The 19631-nt window shown below is 38.6% G+C and overlaps 1 protein-coding gene across 8 annotated transcripts in view; it reads left to right on the top strand.

The window, feature by feature from the left end:
- sncb (synuclein, beta) overlaps window positions 1-19374 on the top strand; it is a 249077-nt gene extending 229703 nt beyond the window's left edge. For 5 of the 8 annotated variants that reach the window (XM_042418164.1, XM_042418163.1, XM_042418162.1 and 2 more), the window contains 5 exons: window positions 7484-7617; window positions 13041-13070; window positions 13346-13431; window positions 17132-17218; window positions 18763-19374. In XM_042418164.1, the coding sequence (XP_042274098.1) occupies window positions 7497-7617; window positions 13041-13070; window positions 13346-13431; window positions 17132-17218; window positions 18763-18792 (354 nt within the window). In that variant the 5' untranslated portion in view covers window positions 7484-7496 and the 3' untranslated portion in view covers window positions 18793-19374. Of the gene's footprint in view, window positions 1-3311; window positions 4168-4215; window positions 4304-6328; window positions 6466-7483; window positions 7618-13040; window positions 13071-13345; window positions 13432-17131; window positions 17219-18762 lie in introns of those variants that run through there. The other 3 variants (XM_042418161.1, XM_042418160.1, XM_042418167.1) reach the window with 3 other exon arrangements.
- The last annotated feature ends 257 nt before the right edge of the window (window positions 19375-19631 follow it).

Below are 19631 nucleotides of genomic sequence, written 5' to 3'. Positions count from 1 at the left end.
AATTAACACACATTATCAAAAATGTGGGTGTATTCTTAAGAGATAATGGAAAGGTCACAGCTACATTTTTTATGACAGATAGATACAAGGGTGTGTAGCAGACAAACAAACAGAGTGCAAATCCTCTCCAGAGATGTTAACAGGGCAGATTATGAAAGTCATGGTGAGATAAGGTTACAGTATTTGTGATGAAAGCAGCCCGACAAATATGTGTTCTTTTTCATTTTCTTCCTCTATCAGTGTCTTGATTGTGAGATGAGAGTTCATCTTGAGCCATTTTGGATGTCGGTGCTAAACTTGCTGGTCGTACACACATGCAAAGACACACAAAGAGCGCAGACTGTTCAAGGTGATGACAGCAGCATCCTGTTCTGTAATAACAGCTACACTCAAGCTCCGCGGAAGTGTCATATACAAGTAAATATTTCATTCTCTGCAAACCGCGGGTATACATTAACCTGAATCGATCCATGTATGTCCTGGGTTGATATGTACCCTGGTTAGTGCTGTGAATAGTAATCACGCTCCTCCAGAAGATAGACAGTCTCTGCTGCCACCTACAGGTGTTGAGGGCTACTCTGCTGGATTGCTCATTCTTAAAAATGTCATGAATGTTTTCTACTAGAAAACCTGCAGCAAGCAGCCCCCTCCCTTTTTTTTCTTACAGTTGATGGCAGACTAAAGAATATTCATGCAATCTGATGCGGTAAATGTACCCAATCATTTCTGTTTGCTTCAAAGAGGGAGTAAAACTCAGATTTGAAATCTCTCACAGGCAGGGTTTTATTTCCACTCAGCTGCAGAAAGCAGATGCAGTGTGTATGCAGATGCCACGGGGAAATGACTTGCAATCTAAACAGCTGTAAATTTCAGCTGTAGCGCGGCGTCGCCCTATGTCAAGATTTTATAACTCAGATTGATTGGAATTATCTGCTGTGACTGACTGAATCCACAATGGATCTGTAAAAGGAAAAGCATCATGCAGGAGCTCAGCTCATAAAGAGGCCATGATAAATAAAGGTGGATTCACTGGGGGCTGAAAGGACCACTGCTCAGGCTGAGAAATCAGACTGTGCTAGCCATTTTGGAACTGCACATAGGGAGCATTTTATTTCACTGAATATAACGCTTGAATCACTTTTATTTTTGGCCTGCTGAGTCTGTGGAACCTGAATTCACTACTACTACTACTACTACTACTACTACTACTACTACTACTACTACTACTACTTCAGATATGCTCTGCTTCTCAAACAAAATGTGCAACCATCGTCTTCTGCCGTGGGCCACTGGGCATATGTTCTGCAAAAATTGAAAGTTAAGAAGCAGATATTATTCAATTTTCATGATTTTGATTTCAAATAAACTACAGCTCAGGATGAGAGTGATTTGCTTCAAAGTGTTGTGCAAGTTAATGTAGTGTAGTAAAAGGGTGTTTTGTTAAATTGATTGGAAAACAGTCCTCAAAGGCTGAACACTGGACCCTTATTAGCAGCAAACAGCAAGCTCCTCTAATTGAAATAAGGTAAACCTGCCTTACAGGGTGGTATTCATTAAGATGCTGTTAACTGAAAGGATTTTAGGATCTTTTCACTGCAGGGAGCCAATCAGGACCATATCCAACCGTGATGTGTTTACTAGGATAAGTGATTCCCATAAATCTGAACTTTATTCAAGTTGCAGAAACTTTAACCATTAAATCTTACATTTTAATTGCTTAGGGTTATGTCTTGCAAACATATCTATAATAATTACCTCTAAGAGACTTGTATAAGAATACTTTGGGGGGCATTTTACCTTATTGGACAGTAGAGACCTCACAGGAAATGTGGGAAGAGAAAGACAGAGGATGACATGCACAAAGGTCTCTGTGGACCGGGGATAGATTATGTGGCTAGTGAGCTAAAGCCTGAGGCACCCAGGATGCCCCAAGGCAACTTCAGTGATGTTGTCTGTGAAGGTGTGTGAGAAAACCATTACAAATGGGCTAATATGGACAATCCCAAGTAGGTATTGGGGTATTGATGTAATTTGATACGTTTATCAGCTTTAGAACCATTTCATAATGCATATGTGCATATATTTAAATTAGAATAATAAAGACTTTAACTCATTATTAGTTTGGAAATTGTTATAAATGTGAAAACTACAAATCATAAGCTTGACTGACAAACTTATCAATTTACATGTTGGTTTTGTTAAATTGATCATGTGATTTAGTGAATGATCAAATGAGCCTTCTTTCAACTAATTTGAATCACAAGATTAGGACTCAAGATAATATTTGCATATTTTAAAATGTTACCTTATTTGCATGCAGTACCTCTTAGCATGCACTGCAGCTTTCTTTCAATTTTAATAAAATTACATGATGTAGACTTATTAGATGTCTTTCCGTGTAGGGATCTCAGCTGAGTCATGGGTCTAAGATCTTAATATCCGTTTCAACACCAACTCCCACATTTATTAGTCACCCCAGCCGCAGATGTGACATCCACCTTTCATCACGAATATTGATCTGAATGTGGCTGCTGACGTTACAGCAAAAGATGCACTGATTTGAATGTCAGGCACACGATAAACTAAACCTGAAAATTCTTCTTGGAAGAATTAAGGTAACTGGAATCCAAGTCAGTCGATATGACAAAATGATTCTTGTGTGGCAGTGGTTGAAATTAAAGGTGCACTCCACTGCTTTTACATATGAATTCATTTTGCTTGTCATAGGGAATACTACTCAGCCTGTGAAGCGGGTTGTATTTTGTGTTGTATAATGTCTTTTGTGAGCCAACAAGAAAGAACAACACAAGATAGAGACCAAGTGCGGCACATTTGAACCTCCCCCACCAACCTATTTTGGCCAATTTAGCAACTGTATCACTAGATTTGTCAACTTTTAAGTTATTTTAACAATGGAGCCTGTTGAAAAAACTGCCAGTTTTATGGCCATACAATAGCTCCTTTCCTTTTCAGAGAGTTGCACACACTTGATGAATGTTGATTAATCTGCAATCTCCTGCTTGCTGTGTCTGTGGCTCAGCTGCATCCGGTAGTTGTTATAGAGTTGCACGTAAAGTCAACCACACAGCAGCCAGACTGAAACAGGTAACTGACTGCAGAGTATCAGAGGCAAAACTGCACAGTCACCCAATGTATCTCAGCAAAGGGCTGGGCTGGATTTGTGTTTTAATAACAATTTTAAGCTCAAATAACTCCATATTTTTTTTACAGAGAATATTTACTTAACCATCATGGTATCACAATTGTAAGCATCTTATTTTCGCAAGACCTTTGTTGAAATTAAAATTAAAAAGAAGACAGTAAAGTGATGGTCTAGTTATAATCTATGAGTAACATTATCTGCAATTTTAATGACATTATTTTAAAAGTTATAACCAGCTGAAATTCACTGCTTCCCAGCTTTACAAAGATGATGGTTTAAATTGAAAAACTATATTTAGTACACAGTTGGACTGACTGAGACCAATGAAATGATAGAAGACTTCCAGGATTTTTAAAAAAACATTCAGTATTCCTAAAGTGTAATGCACAGAGTAGTATGAGTTAGACAGCTCCTCAAGTCTGAGCTGAGCAAGTTAATTTTGACAAAGAGCTCTCCCTGATGAGGTTAAACTGAACATAATTGTGTTGTTATAATTAATGGCATGTATTTGGTGCATTAGTAATATTCTTACAAATGCTCAGGTGGAAGAACTCTATGTTTGCTGACAGCTAACTGAGGAGTGTCTCTGTTGTTATTATAAGAACACAATTGTGCGCTCTCACAAACAGCTCTTGCATTTAATTTCCTTTACAGCAGCTACAATTTCAGTAAATGCTGCTGTAAATACAAAATGGTCGCCATTATTACAAATGACCACAAGAGGGCAGGTGCGGTTTACAAGTACAGCAGTCAGTGATGAAACAAGATCATCTGTTGTACATTTAAGCTGAAGGTACTTCCTTAAAAGACGACTGGATTACCTGTATGTGGAGTTTTCTTCCACTGTGTTGATGGAAGACATCACCTCCCCTTTTACTTGCACCCCACCCTGCAAGGCTGTCTAACGTTGGCTCAACAGATCAGCACCATGGACAGAGACACACGTTCAGCACCCTGGACAGCGCCTTATTCACTGCTGAAGGCTGAGATAAGATGATTCAGTGGTAAGGCACGAATCACACATAGTATGTAACTGTTGGAGGGATAAAAAAAAAACAAGCTCAGTAGGCTGTTTTACACGATGCTGCCCCACAACAGCAAAAACATGTTTCCTCTTCTGATTAAACTAATACATGGGAGGTGAATGTTATAGTTTGCGCTGTTACAGCACATAAAAGCTGTATTAATTTTTTTGTTAGGACAATATGGTGGTCATATTTTTTGTCACAGTAATGAGCAGAGCAACAGCCTGCCTACTCGTGCTCGCAGAGACCAGATGAGACGAGACAGGACGATTCAAGGAGTGGTAGCTATCTGGGATTTCCTCAAACTGGAGGGGGGAGTTGGGGGAAGAAGGAGGATTTCGCAATCACTCGCCCACTACAACCATTGATGGCGTCACTACACATACGTCAGACAGTGGGGGGAAAGGAGGAGGAGGAGGCGGTGGTGGTGGTATTTAACCCTTAGCTGAGGCTGTAAATCGGCTCAGTGAAAGGTGGGGAAATGTGTAGTATCCAGTCACAGCACAAATAACGCAAATCGGTATGTGATGGTCTTCTCAGGTTCTAGTTTAGTCCTTATCAAAGCTACATAACCTGCAGGGATGTTCGATCTTCTACCAGATGGAAATCGGGACTCGATCTGTGGTCATCCTCTACTCTGATTGGCTGAGACATCTACGTTCGCTGCAATCGTAAAATACACGATTGCAGCAGTTTCAATTAACTACACAACTCAGAAATCATCTGGTGTTTCAATAAATGGTCTGGAAGAATATGTTAATATTTATTTGCTCATCTAGTATTATAATTAAGGTTATCAATAATTATATCGATCAACAAAATGCGTGCTTTTCTTTTCAAACCATCAATTTACTCTTCTAGCTTGTAAAAAAAAAAATCAATATACAGCAAGCTTCATGTGGCTTCATGCTAAATCAACACACCCCCATCTCCTCCACAAAATGGTATCACCCTTGGATCACAGTCATGTTTGGTTAAAGCAGATCGTAGTATGTCAGTATTGGCACACCACATAGGACTCAGATGTCTTTAATGTTCACTTCCTCATGAGAATAAAGTCTATAAGAGGGCAGAATTAATGAGCTACTGGCTCATTGTAGCAGTTAAGAATAAAGGCCCAATAAACTATGGGACATTACAGTTATTACATCTACTCATATCTTATGAGATTCATAACAGTGATAGCAGTTTTCAGTACAATGCGGGATGACAGTGGTAGTTAAATTCAAAATGGGGTCCAACAAGAATTCATCTGGTCATAGTCAAGTGGATCAAGTACTGAAAGACATATTTAAAAAACAAAAAACAACCCTCATAGCATTATTTTGATTATTGAAATTTCACAATCAGTAGAACCTATAGACACAGTAATAGAATGTAGTGTTCATGAGTCCATATCATTGTAATCAATGATATGAATAAATCAAGTATTTATTATCATGTCATGCATACATGCCCAGCGTGCAGTGGCTCACAAGACACAGCAAACTCATGTAAGCCAGATCCATAGTGCTGCATATTAATTTTCTAACAACAGCCTATAGTGCAAAAAAGTCAAAATATTAAAGGAAATCTACTTGAGCAGCTTTCACAATCAAATCATCAGGACATTGTCTACACCAAAATCCATAGGTCACTGATTTAAACATTTAACACTGCAGAAGTCATCAGACTGAATACTAATTAAATAGCTAATGTTCCCTTATTTTCTAGCCTTTTGAGACCAAGTTACAATAACAATAACAATTCCACAAATTGATCGTCTGTACACCAGAATATTTTCGGATTTTATCGAGCAATTTCATGCAAAATTTGATTCTTTGATCATCCTTGTGTGTTTAGTACAAAAGAAAATGGCAGTCACTTCCCATATGTGTATAACATATAGTCCAATTACATTTTTCGTTATGGACACTGGGTCTAAACTGCAGCAATAGAGAAGGAACGAGATGTCTGCTGTGGCTCTGTTGAACTCATTCTGCTCGATGTACCAGTTGACATGTGGGGTGATCAATAGTGGAGGGAGCCAGTGATGGTGGAGGGAGTGGAGGTGGGGCGGAGGGGAGGTGAGGGAGGGAGAGAGAGAGGGGGGGGGGGGGGGGGGGGGACGTGATAGTCTCAGCCGAGCTGTGAAGGGGGCCGTCCCTGTTGGTGGAGATCATCCCGAGAAAGGCCCACCTAGTGATCATTTGAAGATATCTCCCCATTTAGACGATACTTTGACTCGACTGTGCGACAGAATCATAAGGGGACAAGTCGAAGGCGATTTGTAAATAGGTAAGGACTCTATTTTCCCCCTTTGCATTCACTTATATTGTTATTTTTTTAAGCATATGGAGGTTACTACCATTTGAGGACCATGCAATCCATGTAAGCGTCGTCATTGGAAGACACTGGTTTGCACCGTGCGTAAAATAAGTTAAAGCTTTTAACTCACATTCATAGAAAAAGCATCTCAGTTTATCACCAATTCGGACTGTGTCGCAAAAACTAAGAAATTCAGTCAGAGACGGATGCAAACGTGAGAATCGTTCAATTGGTGTGTATAGTAATTAAAGGTTTGACCTGAAACATCCAGGATGGGACTCTGATGGTTTGGTGTCTAATGCAAGAATACCAGCCGAGCTGCTGGGCTGCATCTGGGGCTGATTTACGAAAATGTTCCCTGTGTGTGTGTGTGTGATCGGACAACCTCAGATTACATCCACATAGTTCTACGTAAAAACCGTGATGCGTGCAGATATGATAGTGTAGATCGTGCCTCCCTTCCCCCAGCAACATTGTGTAGCTCTTGCAATAAATGCCACCTTCTAGTATATACTGTGTAGTCCCTTAAAAAGGCCTGTGCTTTTTTTCTCAGGCGCAGTCCTGTCAGCTCGCTGCCACTGAGAGTAGCATTACAGGCGAGCAATAATTAATGAGCGCCTCCACAATTAACCATTTCATTGAAATCTTTTCGCTTTTGAATATTTAATGCATTGAGGAGGTTGTGAAAAGGGGGTTGAATGCATGAGTGAACAGCGCGTTTTTACTACAGCCTGATGGCTGGACTGCAGCTGTCAGGATCTACCACAGGAGGCGTTGCTGCCTTCTTTTACCAAGACGTATGGTCCTATGATAGACTGAAATATACAGATGTTTGTAGAAATATATTGAAACAATATACTTGAAGCTGGCTATTAATTACATGAGCTATTTAATGACATCATCCCCTATAAATAAGCTAAAATCCACATGTGGACACAGTGACAGCAGTGATGGTGACTGACAGCATGTATGGTCCATGTCTCCACAGTAGCTCGGCCAAGATGGATGTGTTTATGAAGGGTTTGTCTAAAGCAAAAGAGGGGATGGCTGTGGCTGCAGAGAAGACCAAGGAAGGAGTCGCAGTTGCAGCAGAAAAGACTAAAGAAGGCGTTATGTTTGTAGGTAAGATGATCACAATTCTCTGTTGGCACGTTATGTACTGTAAATGCATATCACAGGCCCAGTGAGATTGCCTGCTTCATGCAGGAGCAGAGAGAATATTTTATGACTTGGGCTCATGCAGCATTCCCATATGTCCTGAAACAAATGGTTAAATTATACAGTAACTTCCTTTAATGGCTGAATAAATAGCAGAATCCTGCTTGTCTTATACATCAAAGAAACCAGCAGGCTGTAGCTTTAACCTCTTTGTTCGCTGTTGTAATACAGTTCAGTGACAATATTATAGCTGCATGGCTTCCTCTGTATGACTACATTTATTTTATTGGACTATACTGTGCGGCACAAGTTAAAATTACCAATATTTCACCATATAGACTGTGATATAGTGAAGTCAGTGTAGGTTATTACAGCAGCAGTAAATCCATTAATCACTCAGCCCCTCAGTTGATCAATATCTTTGTTTTACTTATGCATGCTGATGCAGTATGTCATTAATTATATCAGCAGTTTTACCCATTATATCAAAATTATAAGCATTTCTGTACTATTAATATGAATAGTTTAGATAATAATGCACTTAGGTAGGGAGTTATCTTTGGTGTAGATGATGTGATTCGAGGCTGTGAATGTCCTTCTGCCCTGTCGCCTGACTTGACTGGGTTACAGGCAAGAGATGGGAGCAGGGTTGGGGGTGGGGCAGCAGGATGGTGAGAGCAGCTCTTGCCACATGTCTGTGCATTGGACGGCAGCAGATTGTAAAACAGCCTCATCCCCGCGGTCACCTCCTGGAGACAAACAGACTAAAGGCCTCTGCTTTTGTCCTTTTCAGTGCAGCTTAATTTGTAACAGACACCATTACAGATATCTGCACAGATTAGTGACTCTATCTCATGGTTTGGAGTGCAGTTGCGAAGTAGACAGTCCCATCAATTGCTCTTGATTTACTTCGTTGTTTGAATAACCACACGTGACAGACTTCTGTTAATATTGAGGGGAAATGATGGTAGATGGACACCTGAAAAAAATAGAAACTGGCAAAACATAGTCTCAGCCTCTTTGATCATCTTGTGTTCATAACATTAAAAGAAGCTAACTTCCACAGTTGTCATATTCCAGTTGAATATCTATAATGCTTTTAAAGGCAGTGCTATAAATAATTTAATTATCTGTAGTAGGGCTGGGCAGTAATTCAGGATTGTTCGTTAATGGTGTCAAATCATTATGGAATAATGAAAATTTAATGTCATGATAACCAGTGATAACCAGTTCTATTGTCTAAATAATTAATACCAAGCTCAATAAATTCAAATGTTGAACAAAATTACATCGACTGTGTTTTAGAGAACCTGAATGTGTTTTAATTAGGGCCCAATAGACACTGGATTTTTGGGGTGCTGATGCTGATACCAAAATTAGGGAGTAAAAAAATTCATATTGGCCGATAATATTACACATACAGAATATATACATAAATGTACATTTTTGAAGTGATCCCTCAAATGTTGTTATCAAACACTTGTGACAAAGATATGTAATGGAGGCATGATATTTTACAGTTTAACAATAAACTTTATTGTATAAAATGACATCAGTGCGCTGTAATAATAAACTGGGAATTTAATAATAATATTTAATATAAAATAATATTTAATTATTTATTATTTCATAATAAATAAAAAAACAAAAAAGGATCAAATATACATGCCTATATAACTTTTATATATATATAGGTACATATCAGACAACATATACGTCAATATCGATATATCTGTGATAGGCCAATATCACCCGATAACATCAGCTGACCGATATATCAGGTCAGGCTCTAGTTTTATTTTTAGGGCTGCAACTAACAATTAATGTCATTATCTATTAATCTAAATATTATCATCTTGATTTTTCAATTCATCATCTGGTCTGTAAACAATCGTCCAAAAACCAAAGATTTACAGTTTACTGTTACATAAGATAAAGAAAAGCAGCAAATCCTCACGATCAAGAGGCTAAAACTAAGTAATGTTTGGCAAAATTAATCAAATAATAAATGAATTATCAAAATAGTTAGTCAATTAATGGTCTGTTGATTAATTAATCCATTAATCAACTAATTGTTTCAGCTCTAAATATGCACCATGTCATGCACCATGCGCTCAAGTGTAATGAACATCTTTTATTTTATTTCATGTGATTTCATATATTTCACCAACTCTATATCTACATTACAAACATCCCCATGATGTTTGTGGTAAACACTTTCATACAGCCAGCTCTGCTCGTTAGCCTACAGTTGGTCTGTCAGGGGTGAGTGAGGGGGAGGGCTCGGTGACTCAGGCGACCCAGAGCTGGGCTGAGGCCCTGGAGCCTGCCAAGCATTACAGAGGGCCCAAATTTCCAGTGACACCCCTGCTGGTTTTACAGTCACCAGCTTGTACCATTGATTCATTGACGGTGTGTGTTGGATTAATTCATGAGATGTTGGGTGTTATCAGGAGAAGTTATCAGATGTGTCTGCAATAAGATGAAATCTAATTACCCTACATACTGTATTTAGCACTGTGTCCCTGTCACTCATCAGCAGAACTAAACATGTCAGGCTGCAGTCAAAACATGTGCAGGCTCATTTAATCTTCTCTATCATATGTCTCGGCTTGTTTTATGCCTGTGGTACGCAGAAAGAGAAAGGAGCATAACTGTGGCATCTCTGAGCTTCTGCGTCCTGCTTGTTGAGCGTGGTTGGTGCCCTAGAAAGCTGCGTATGATTTGCTTGAAGGCCCCTCTTGGAGGAGGGGTAAGAGTGATCTGATAGGTCTGTGACCCACCTTTTGACAGCTGCTGCTGCTGCAGCCCGCCCACCCAGCTGAGCTAAGCAGTCAGCCTGACTAAGGCAGGAAGGAGAAAACCCTGTTGTACAAGATGCCATTTAATGTCACAATTAACAGTCTCATTCATAGAGTATCTAATCTACCCCGTTATGACACGGTGAAGTGTTACAGTGTTTACAGTATACAATGCTGCTTTAAAAACAACATTATTACTTTTGTGAAACCTTGCACTCAAACCATATCAGTCTCAGTTTAATTTACACAATTATAGATTTTACTAATATTTGTCAAACAATAGCTACAGCCTAACATTGCATTATAAATAACAATCTGCACATAATCTGTTTCAATCACATCATTATCACTGATGCTAATCAATGTTTAGTTCACAATTATTTATATATATATTTAACAGAGGAAGTTACTTTTGAAATTAACTTACATTCATGTGTTGTGCAGCACGCTTTTTTGTGTTAATTTAAAAGTCGATACCACTGAAGTGATAAATAGCAGCTCTGCTATTCTCCTAGCAGGCGCCAGCTAGGAAAAAAGTAATTAACTTTGAAAATGGAACATTTGTTCTAATATTTTTTAGGTACTTTAATAGCCACCTAAATGACTTAAATCTTTTTTTTCTCTTACACAGGTTTACACTTTCACTTAACACTTACATGAGCCTGAAACAATTCTCAAAAATTATCATAAAAGCTTGTGTTAAAGGAAAATGTTACAGACAATCATTCGTCAGTGGGAGTTATGATTCTTTTTCTGGAGAACACAAAGCCTAAAAATAGGGACTGTTATTTGTAATTAATATAATATTAATACTTATAATTTCCTTTCACAAAGAGAACCATATAGTACTATAGTTGTAGTTCAGTTGCTGCACTTCACCAAAGCAAGGCTTTCAAATGGATGCATCTCTTAGATGTATGTTTTTTCCTTTGAGGCTCGCCTTTTGTAGAGACAGTTCTGCACTTCATCATCATTTCATCTCTCCTCAGTCTGCTTTTAAAGGCCCTCAGGGACCAATAAAGCATATGACTGCTGCACAGTAAAGAGGATGACAAGGCTTGAGTGACCAGGACCAGTGGGCACACAGTAGATTGCCCAAATAGCTCGATGGAGTAAAGTGTAGATGGATGAGGTCTGCCAAAGGTCAGAGAATTGAACAATACCGTGGTTGTAGTTTAAAGCAGCTACAAAGTTTAATAACCTTTGTCTAGAAAAGTACTACGAAACTCAAATGCAGCAGACATGATTGTTCTCTTGTGCCTCTACAGCTGTGGCAAACTGTGAGTAATAAACAAAATCTTTGAGAATTATCACAAAAGGAAATAATAAGATCCTTATAAAGACATCATCTTACAGATATTACACAACCACAGTGGTCAAGAGTTCACTTATACATGTGACACTTATTCAGCTGATTTTCTTGGACGTTACCGCTTCACTACCTATATATAAAACTAATTGGTTGGTAGTGACAGTTCAAAGTTAATCATGTTAGTTATATCTGACAGTTTATTGTGTGAGCTGTTATGAACAGGAGGCTGTAGTCAGGATCATGCAGTTGTACTTTAATGATATTAATATTTTTATAATATTTTATTTTATATTCAGCTGTATCCAGTTGTTAACTCAGTTTCCGGTCTATTTCATGTCATCGTGTTATATTCTGTCAGTTTGTAACTTCACATGAACACTAGTCCCTGTTATGTCTTAACCTGGTTTTAATCATGTTAGGGATAATGCCACTTTAGGCCTGTGTGAATATTTTGTTTTTCTATCATATTTTATAGTTTCTTCTTATAGTATTTTCTACAATATCCACACAGAGATGATGTCATTGTGGATCTGTTGTGGCAGAAAGGTTTGGACATGGTTAAGACAATTAAATCTCAGCATCCTCATAATATTGAGGCTTTCAACCAACACCATCACTTTAGAAGTTTGGTTCACAAACTGTAAGATGACTGCTCTGCATGTAGTTGACTGCTTGTCCTGTAATTAATGTTATGACAGCAAGTTTCAGCTCCTCATAGAAACATAATCTGCCTGTAGTCTCCTCTCAGCATCAGGTGCTTAGTGCAGTGTGAGCAGCAGATTTGTTTTAAGCAATGAAATGTGTGTGTTGCACATCAGTCTGACAGACTTTTAAAAAAGTAGGCATCTGAAATTAATTATAAAACATTCTTTCTCCTTTTTGGCGCCTCTCCAGCTGGTGGTGCCTTAGTCGACTGCCTAGCTCACTTATGCCTAAAAATAGCTCTGTTTGTATTGCGTTGTCTTTGAATTAATTCTGTTTTTCTTCATGTTGGCATACATAGATGACGTGTGATGTGTCAGGTTAGAGAAAAAAAAGCAAGTCGCTCAGAAATTGTGCATTTTAAGTACAAGGCTGCCTGAAAATCTGACTGCATGGACTTTTTGTTTGTTCCATTCAGAGTGAATGATAGTAGTGCTTCAGCAGTTATGTAGTACGTTTCTGTATCTGTATCACATATGAAAGAAGAGTAATCTTAAAATGCAAAATGTTAAATGGTTTATTATTTTCACAACCTGCACCTTTTCTAATTAATTTCTTTTTTGTTAACTCAGGTAACAAGGCCAAAGACAGCGTGGGCACAGGTGAGTTTTTTTCCATGTTTTTCAAAGCTAAACATCATTAATTGTTGCAAGAAGCTCAGTTTCATTACAGAGACAAGATATTTACTGCTGACTGGAAAATGGTAAATTCATTATAGGGATGGGGGTGGGTGGGTGTAAGTGGTCATTATGCACAATAATCAGTTGGGAAACAAAAGAGGGCGAACATCATGTGCATGCTTTTAATCTGTCTGCAGAATCTGCAGAGATAATGTTACGTGTGTGTGTGTACATGATGTTTGTGTGTGTCTCTGCAGTGGCTGAGAAGACCACAGGAGCGATGGGGAACATCGTTGCTGCCACTGGCCTGGTGAAGAAAGACGAGTTCCCTGCTGACATGAATGTATGTACAACATTACATTCACCATCAGCTCCTGATAGTTTTCACTGTTTCTTTTTCTTCAGTCTGCTCCTGTTACCAGACCATAACGTATTGAAGCGTGTTCACACACAGCTGCAGGAAGTCAGTAGTCCCTTAACCGTGAAATCATATAAGAGGTGTTTCATGTTACATCAAGGATTGCAACTACTAATAGTTTTTTTATTATCATGAATCTATCAATTGTTATTTTATGATTGTTAAGTCAATAATACGTTAAAAAATAGAGAAAAATGCCCATCACAAAGTCCCATAGCCTAAAGTTAAAGTCTGTGTAAAGTAATAATAAATATGTGTTCTGACTTTTTTTCAAAATTTAATGATTAAAAAAAATCGCCAAGTATATAAAATTGGGTTTCAAAATTGTGTAAAAATAAGCAGTATTCTCTGCTCTGAAATACTGGAGGTGTGTCTGCTGAAGGCGCTGAAAGCACGGCCCATACCTAACTCCTGTATAAAAATACACAATTTAAAATAGGCCTTGTTTGTAGGTGTAAGGCAAGCAACATGGATGATGTATTTAAAATGAAGTAACACCAGGAGCCACCGTATAATTCGGCACCTTTTTATAGGTAAATGTTGACTTATTTCAGTAAAAATGTAACTTAAATGACTCATCATTATGTTAAATGATCATTTTTTTCAACGTAATTTGCCGCACTTCCGTTATACTAACATTACTCACTTCTCTGCTGAAACGTCCTTGGCAGCTTCATTGTGGCTGTCACCCTTGGAGCAAAAGCCTCTCAGGCTGTGCTTTTTGGTGAAGTGCTGCCCTGCAAAGGCTCTTCCTCTGGCCAGAGACCCCATTCACCAGTAACAGCAGATCATCCGAACTGAATTTAACATGTATAATGTATTTAAAAAGAAATCTCTGATTTTCCTTTACACAGACTTCTTCAAATTGTTTGTTTTGTCAGACAAACATTATAAAACTATCCTGACTTTAGACCCTAATACTGTATGGGTCACCTACATTTCCCATAATGCAATTCAATAGTGTCTTTCTTCAAGCCCTCCCTGCTTGGTAAACCCCACACCTCCACTTTGTAATGCAGGCTTTCTGTAAAAAAAAGCCCAATCTGAGAAAACCCTGATGACATTATCAATATTTTATTATTTCATCTATTTTCTTATTCTGCTGCCAAGACAAATATTCACTGTACTGAGGGAACCTGATCATGCTTTTTTTTTGAGAAAAGCTGAATAAATGTGTTCTCTTTCAAGAATATAACAGAACAGAGAGGTTAAATGCCTTGAACTTACTTATTTACTTATCCTCTTCGTCCAGGCTGGGACATAAGGCCGCTGACCCTAATGCCTTTAACGCTCCACTGTAAATCAGTGAACTTCTAATTGGCATCTTTTAAAATGAAAATAAATCTTTGTTAAGTGAAACTACACTGAGGCCTCGGCTTGGCACACAGAGCTGCGTTCACTCTTTCAGATCTATAATAAGGCTGTTTCAATCTTCAGGTGTCTCTAAATGACTATCAGCTCCCGTCAACACACAACTTTTCCACCCTCCCCCCCTCTGATGACCTGAGTCAGATTTGACTTCCCACTAAGATAGAAGATGGGCAAATCTACATATAACCAAACTCAAAAATTTGAGTGGGGAATGTTGGGTCTCTGTAAATTAAAGAGTCTATACCTGCTCTATGTGAATAGTGCCCTGAGATAACTTCTATTGTGATTTGGCCCCATATAAATAAAACTGACTTGACTTAAATGACCTGACCGTGCGCTGTCAGCATGCTGTCATTTTGTCTATCTCTGTCAGACTGTCAGTGAAGCAGGGGGAACCTCATCCTGTCCAAAGCCTTCATCCCTAAGAGTTGGACCCTCTCCACTGACTCACTAATAGTAAATTTGACAGCCTGCTCTAACAGGCTTCTTGAAGGCACTATCTGAGTGATAAGGCTACTCATTTCAACACTCTGACAACAGACTGTTAAACTGCTGGCATTGTTACCAAGTGTGCAGAGCCATTTTTTTTATTCATTTCTAGCTTGCTGAATATCCACTCTTTGTAACTGTATCCTGAAGATGTTTTAAAAAAGAAGAAAATGCATTGTTTGTCTTTAAAGCCAGTATGTGGAAATTTAAAACAGCGCTCATATGTTTTCTCTTGTGTTTGAGTCTCAACTGAATTCAAATGTGTGACCAATCAGACACAGAACTTATCCTTCTCGTCTGTTAAAGCCACATAAACAGTCTTTCTCATGTTCAGTCTTTCTTAGGCAATGATCCGTCTGATTACATGTGTCTTTATGGCGGTGTCCCACTGCGCAGAGTTTAAGGCCATGCTAATCGTGTTGGTGGGCTTACAGCAATAACAGCAGCTCAATACAGCGCGCAGGATTATGGTCTGTTCTTCTCCGACCTAATTGACTTGATTAGTGCTGGGTTTAAAAATAAATGTGTGGTGACCCACTGGCTTTGTTTTCAGGGCTCGTACTAGCAGGTGCAGCGATGATGAGCACTGTCTGCTTTATCAGCCTCTCAGAAAGACGTAGAGTATGTTTACACCGACTGTGTCGAGATATCAAGTTATTAGATCTTCAGTGTGGCCTCAAATATTGAAGGATAAGAGGGTGATATTATATGTTTTTCTTACTGTCAATAAATGCCATGAAAAGGCCAAAACCAACACTGAGCTGAAGAACTAACAAGTATTGTCCTTTTGGCCAAAGCTTGATAGAGATTATAGGCCTTTGTCACTGTAGACATTGTGACTTGTCATTGTCGGGAAAGTACAGGTGTTTCTAATAACATTAACAATGGCTCTGTTCTTTTTAAGTGTCCCAGTAAGTCATGACAGTGTGACAGTGAGCCAGCATGCACAATATCCAGGACTCTGAATCTGAAGCAGCTAATTGGAATAAAGCCACCGTTAATTTTATTATTTACATCTGTACTTTTCCACATTGACACGTCAAACGGTCTTCTGTGTAAAAGGCCTACTCATCTGTGTGATAGACCTCCCCACACACACCCCCCTGTTGTCCAAAAACTATTAAATATACATCAGTAAGCCAAACTATTGTACTCACTTTCATTCTCCTTCACTGTGGTTAACATCAGTACTGCAGTTTATTTTGAGTCAATCTTATATAGTATTTACATCCTGTTGTCATAAATACTAGACCACTAATAGAACTATATATTTGTGACCTGTTTTTAAACATTTATATCTACAGTAGGAACCAGTTGGCTTGGGCTGAGTGCCACAGGCAGGGTAGGGAGGTCAGAAAATATGAAGAGAAAGAACAGATTATTGGTTTTGGTCTTTTTGTGGGATTTGTGTGATTTATTCTGCAATGTAGAATATAACCATTCTTATCTGCCTGGTTTTAAATCCCATCTTAAAACACATCTTTATTCCTTGGCTTTTAATTCAGTATGAGAGTTGCCTTTCTTTGTCTTTTTGTCTGTTAAACTGGTCTTTGTGTTTCTATTGTGTTGTTTTATGGCTTTTGCTTTTTTGATTCTACAGCACTTTGGTCAACTGTTGTTTTTTTAAAAAAAAATGTGATTATAAATAAATTTGACTTGACTTATCCTTTAAGTTCAGGTCACTCCAAATGTGTATCTGTGCTTCTGTTACTGTGCGTATGATCTTTCTTCATCTCTCTGTGTTTCTCCCTGTGTCTCCATGCAGCCTGAGGAGTACGGGCAGGAGGCCATGGAGGGCCAGGGAGAGGGAATGCTGGAGCCAGAAGGGGAGACATATGATGAGACCCAGCAGGTAATCAGCCTACACGACACAAAGTGCATATATGTCTCTGCTCTACATCGGTGTATGTCTCACTGTGTGAATTTAACAATATGTTTTATTGTAAATATCTTTTTGCATGTTTATTTTAAAGCCTGTAAAAACTGTAAAGGCTTGGAGTGCAGTCATGCATCAGTCCATTCATGTACAGTAGCTGTAGCCCCGTCAGTATTCAGCGGCTCATACACATTTTAACTGTATTGCATTTCAATAGCACTCTACACTTGCCCTCCACTTCTGTCCCACACAAACACTACAGCTCATGCTGAAGCAATTCTTCTTTTCTCTGGAAATGAAAACAGAGGGGCTAACAAGCCAATTGCCACATAGCGAGTAGAGTGAATATAGCACCACCTACCTACATTGAGCTTTGGGTGTGTGTCAGTGTGTGTGCGTCGAAGAAGGATGCAAGTCTGACACAGATGGGTATTTTTGGAATTTGGCTGTTAGGGGCGAGACAAACTGTGCAGAACCTATTGCTTTGAAAACAGATTTGAAATAGCTAATGGAAAATAAAGATATTATACATTAATGTTGGTTTAATTACTAGTATATATAATTATTTAAAGCATTGCAACAGTTATGTTTTTATCCAGAAGCCTATTATGTTCTCTTAAATTTTGCTCTTTGGTGAGTATTAAAATATCCAGCATCATCTTCAGTTAGAGGAAAATTTAAGACAAGATTTTGCATGATCACTTACAATGTTCAATTTATTTAAGTCCATTTGGTCAGATTTTCTTTTCATTCCTGTTTCTCAGATTATTCCATTAATCAGTTAAAGGAATATAACAGGGACTTTCCCTGAGATGCAAATTAAAAGTGAATTTCTCAGAGGCAGTAGCTTGTTCCATCCATCCTCCATCTCTCTCTCTCCTACTCCTCCGCATCTCTTTCCCCTCCCCCATCCTTTGCTACACCAGCGATGCACAAGCTCTCTCTGTCTGAATGGGTGTGGTGATGACGCTCACTGCTGCCATGCATTGTGGGTAATGTCAGGGTCTCCCTGCATTGCTGTAAATATGGAGTCTCAGTGCTGTGGAGTGAACAAGCCTTCTCAGGGAGGATTTGGAGATAAAAATCCTTCCAGGTCCATTGTCAGGCCAGGTTTTGTGAATACACCAGATGACCTGAGTGTACTGCACATTCCTGGAGGCTGTGATATTTCTTCATGATCATGTGTGTGGAGGAGGCGTGTGCAGGGTTACAAGGATGCTGGGAATGTGCTCACGACATGTCCTTGAAGCTGACATAGGCTTGTGCTGCCCTCTGCAGGCTGGAGAGAGACACTGAACCGGCACACAGCTGCGATGGAGTGACATCATTACCTTCAGCAGAAAGATATCCTGTGTTACTATAAGCCCTCTGACATATATGTTCTTAAACCGATTTAAGTCTAATTTAATGCGATTAAGTTTTAATTAAAGTCTTACTGTTGAATTTAACCTGAGGTGTCCTCTGGGCTGCAGATGTGACTTGCCTGTCTCTTAAAATCTGTTCTTTTTTCTCTCCCCCAGGAGAGCCAGGACTACGAGCCAGAAGCATAAAAGCATCAGTCCAAGCCACCATCCAACCAGCAGCACAATAATATTTCTAACAATAAAAAGGACAAATGCTGAAACTATTACAATTATACCCCTGTTGCAAAAAACAACAAAAAATCAAGCATTCCCACTGAAAAATGTTCTTCCTTCAAGACAAATCTTTTATTATTATATATTGTAAATGTCATGTTATTAATGTAATGTGTTGGGTGTAGGTATTTATTGAGATGTAGGATCGTCCGCACAGTCTCATTTCCTTGATTCCCTCCCAATGAAATGAGACCAGAGCCAGGGCTTGTGACTTTGTACTTGTGTGTATCTGTATTTAGAAAATGTGCAATAGATGTTCATCATCTTCCAATGAGACGTTGGGAGTGGAAAAAATAAATATGTCCGGTTGCAAGCAGATATTAATACAATAATATCCTCTTAAGTGTCGACAATGCCTGTTTGTGGGTTTTTTTTTTTCCTTTTTGCATTTCTTTGGAAAATCCATTTTTGAAGTAAGAGTTTTTTACATTGTATCTTTATAGTTGCTTGTGAAATCATTCCAGTAAACTATCTGTTAGAAATGGACAGAGTATACATGTTTGTGTGTGCGTGTGTTTGTGTGTACTGAGATTTTAACAAGTTAAAGTCAATATATTACGTCTTGAAATCATAATGGTTGTCATATCAAAATGTGCTTTAAATTGCAGGACTTGTCAGTATAAAGGTTTATGTGTTAAGCCAGACATACAAATCCTCTGTAAATAAAAAGTAAAAAAAGAAACCATTCCTTAGTGTTGTTTGATAATGTTGAAAATCACTTTTAGCATTGATCACTTGTTAGATTTTCAACC

The sequence above is a fragment of the Thunnus maccoyii genome, chromosome 8 (assembly GCF_910596095.1).
Source record: "Thunnus maccoyii chromosome 8, fThuMac1.1, whole genome shotgun sequence".
NCBI classification, from domain to species: Eukaryota; Metazoa; Chordata; class Actinopteri; order Scombriformes; family Scombridae; genus Thunnus; species Thunnus maccoyii.
Note: the sequence above shows the minus strand (reverse complement) of the source record. Positions and strands in the feature narration are given on the sequence as shown.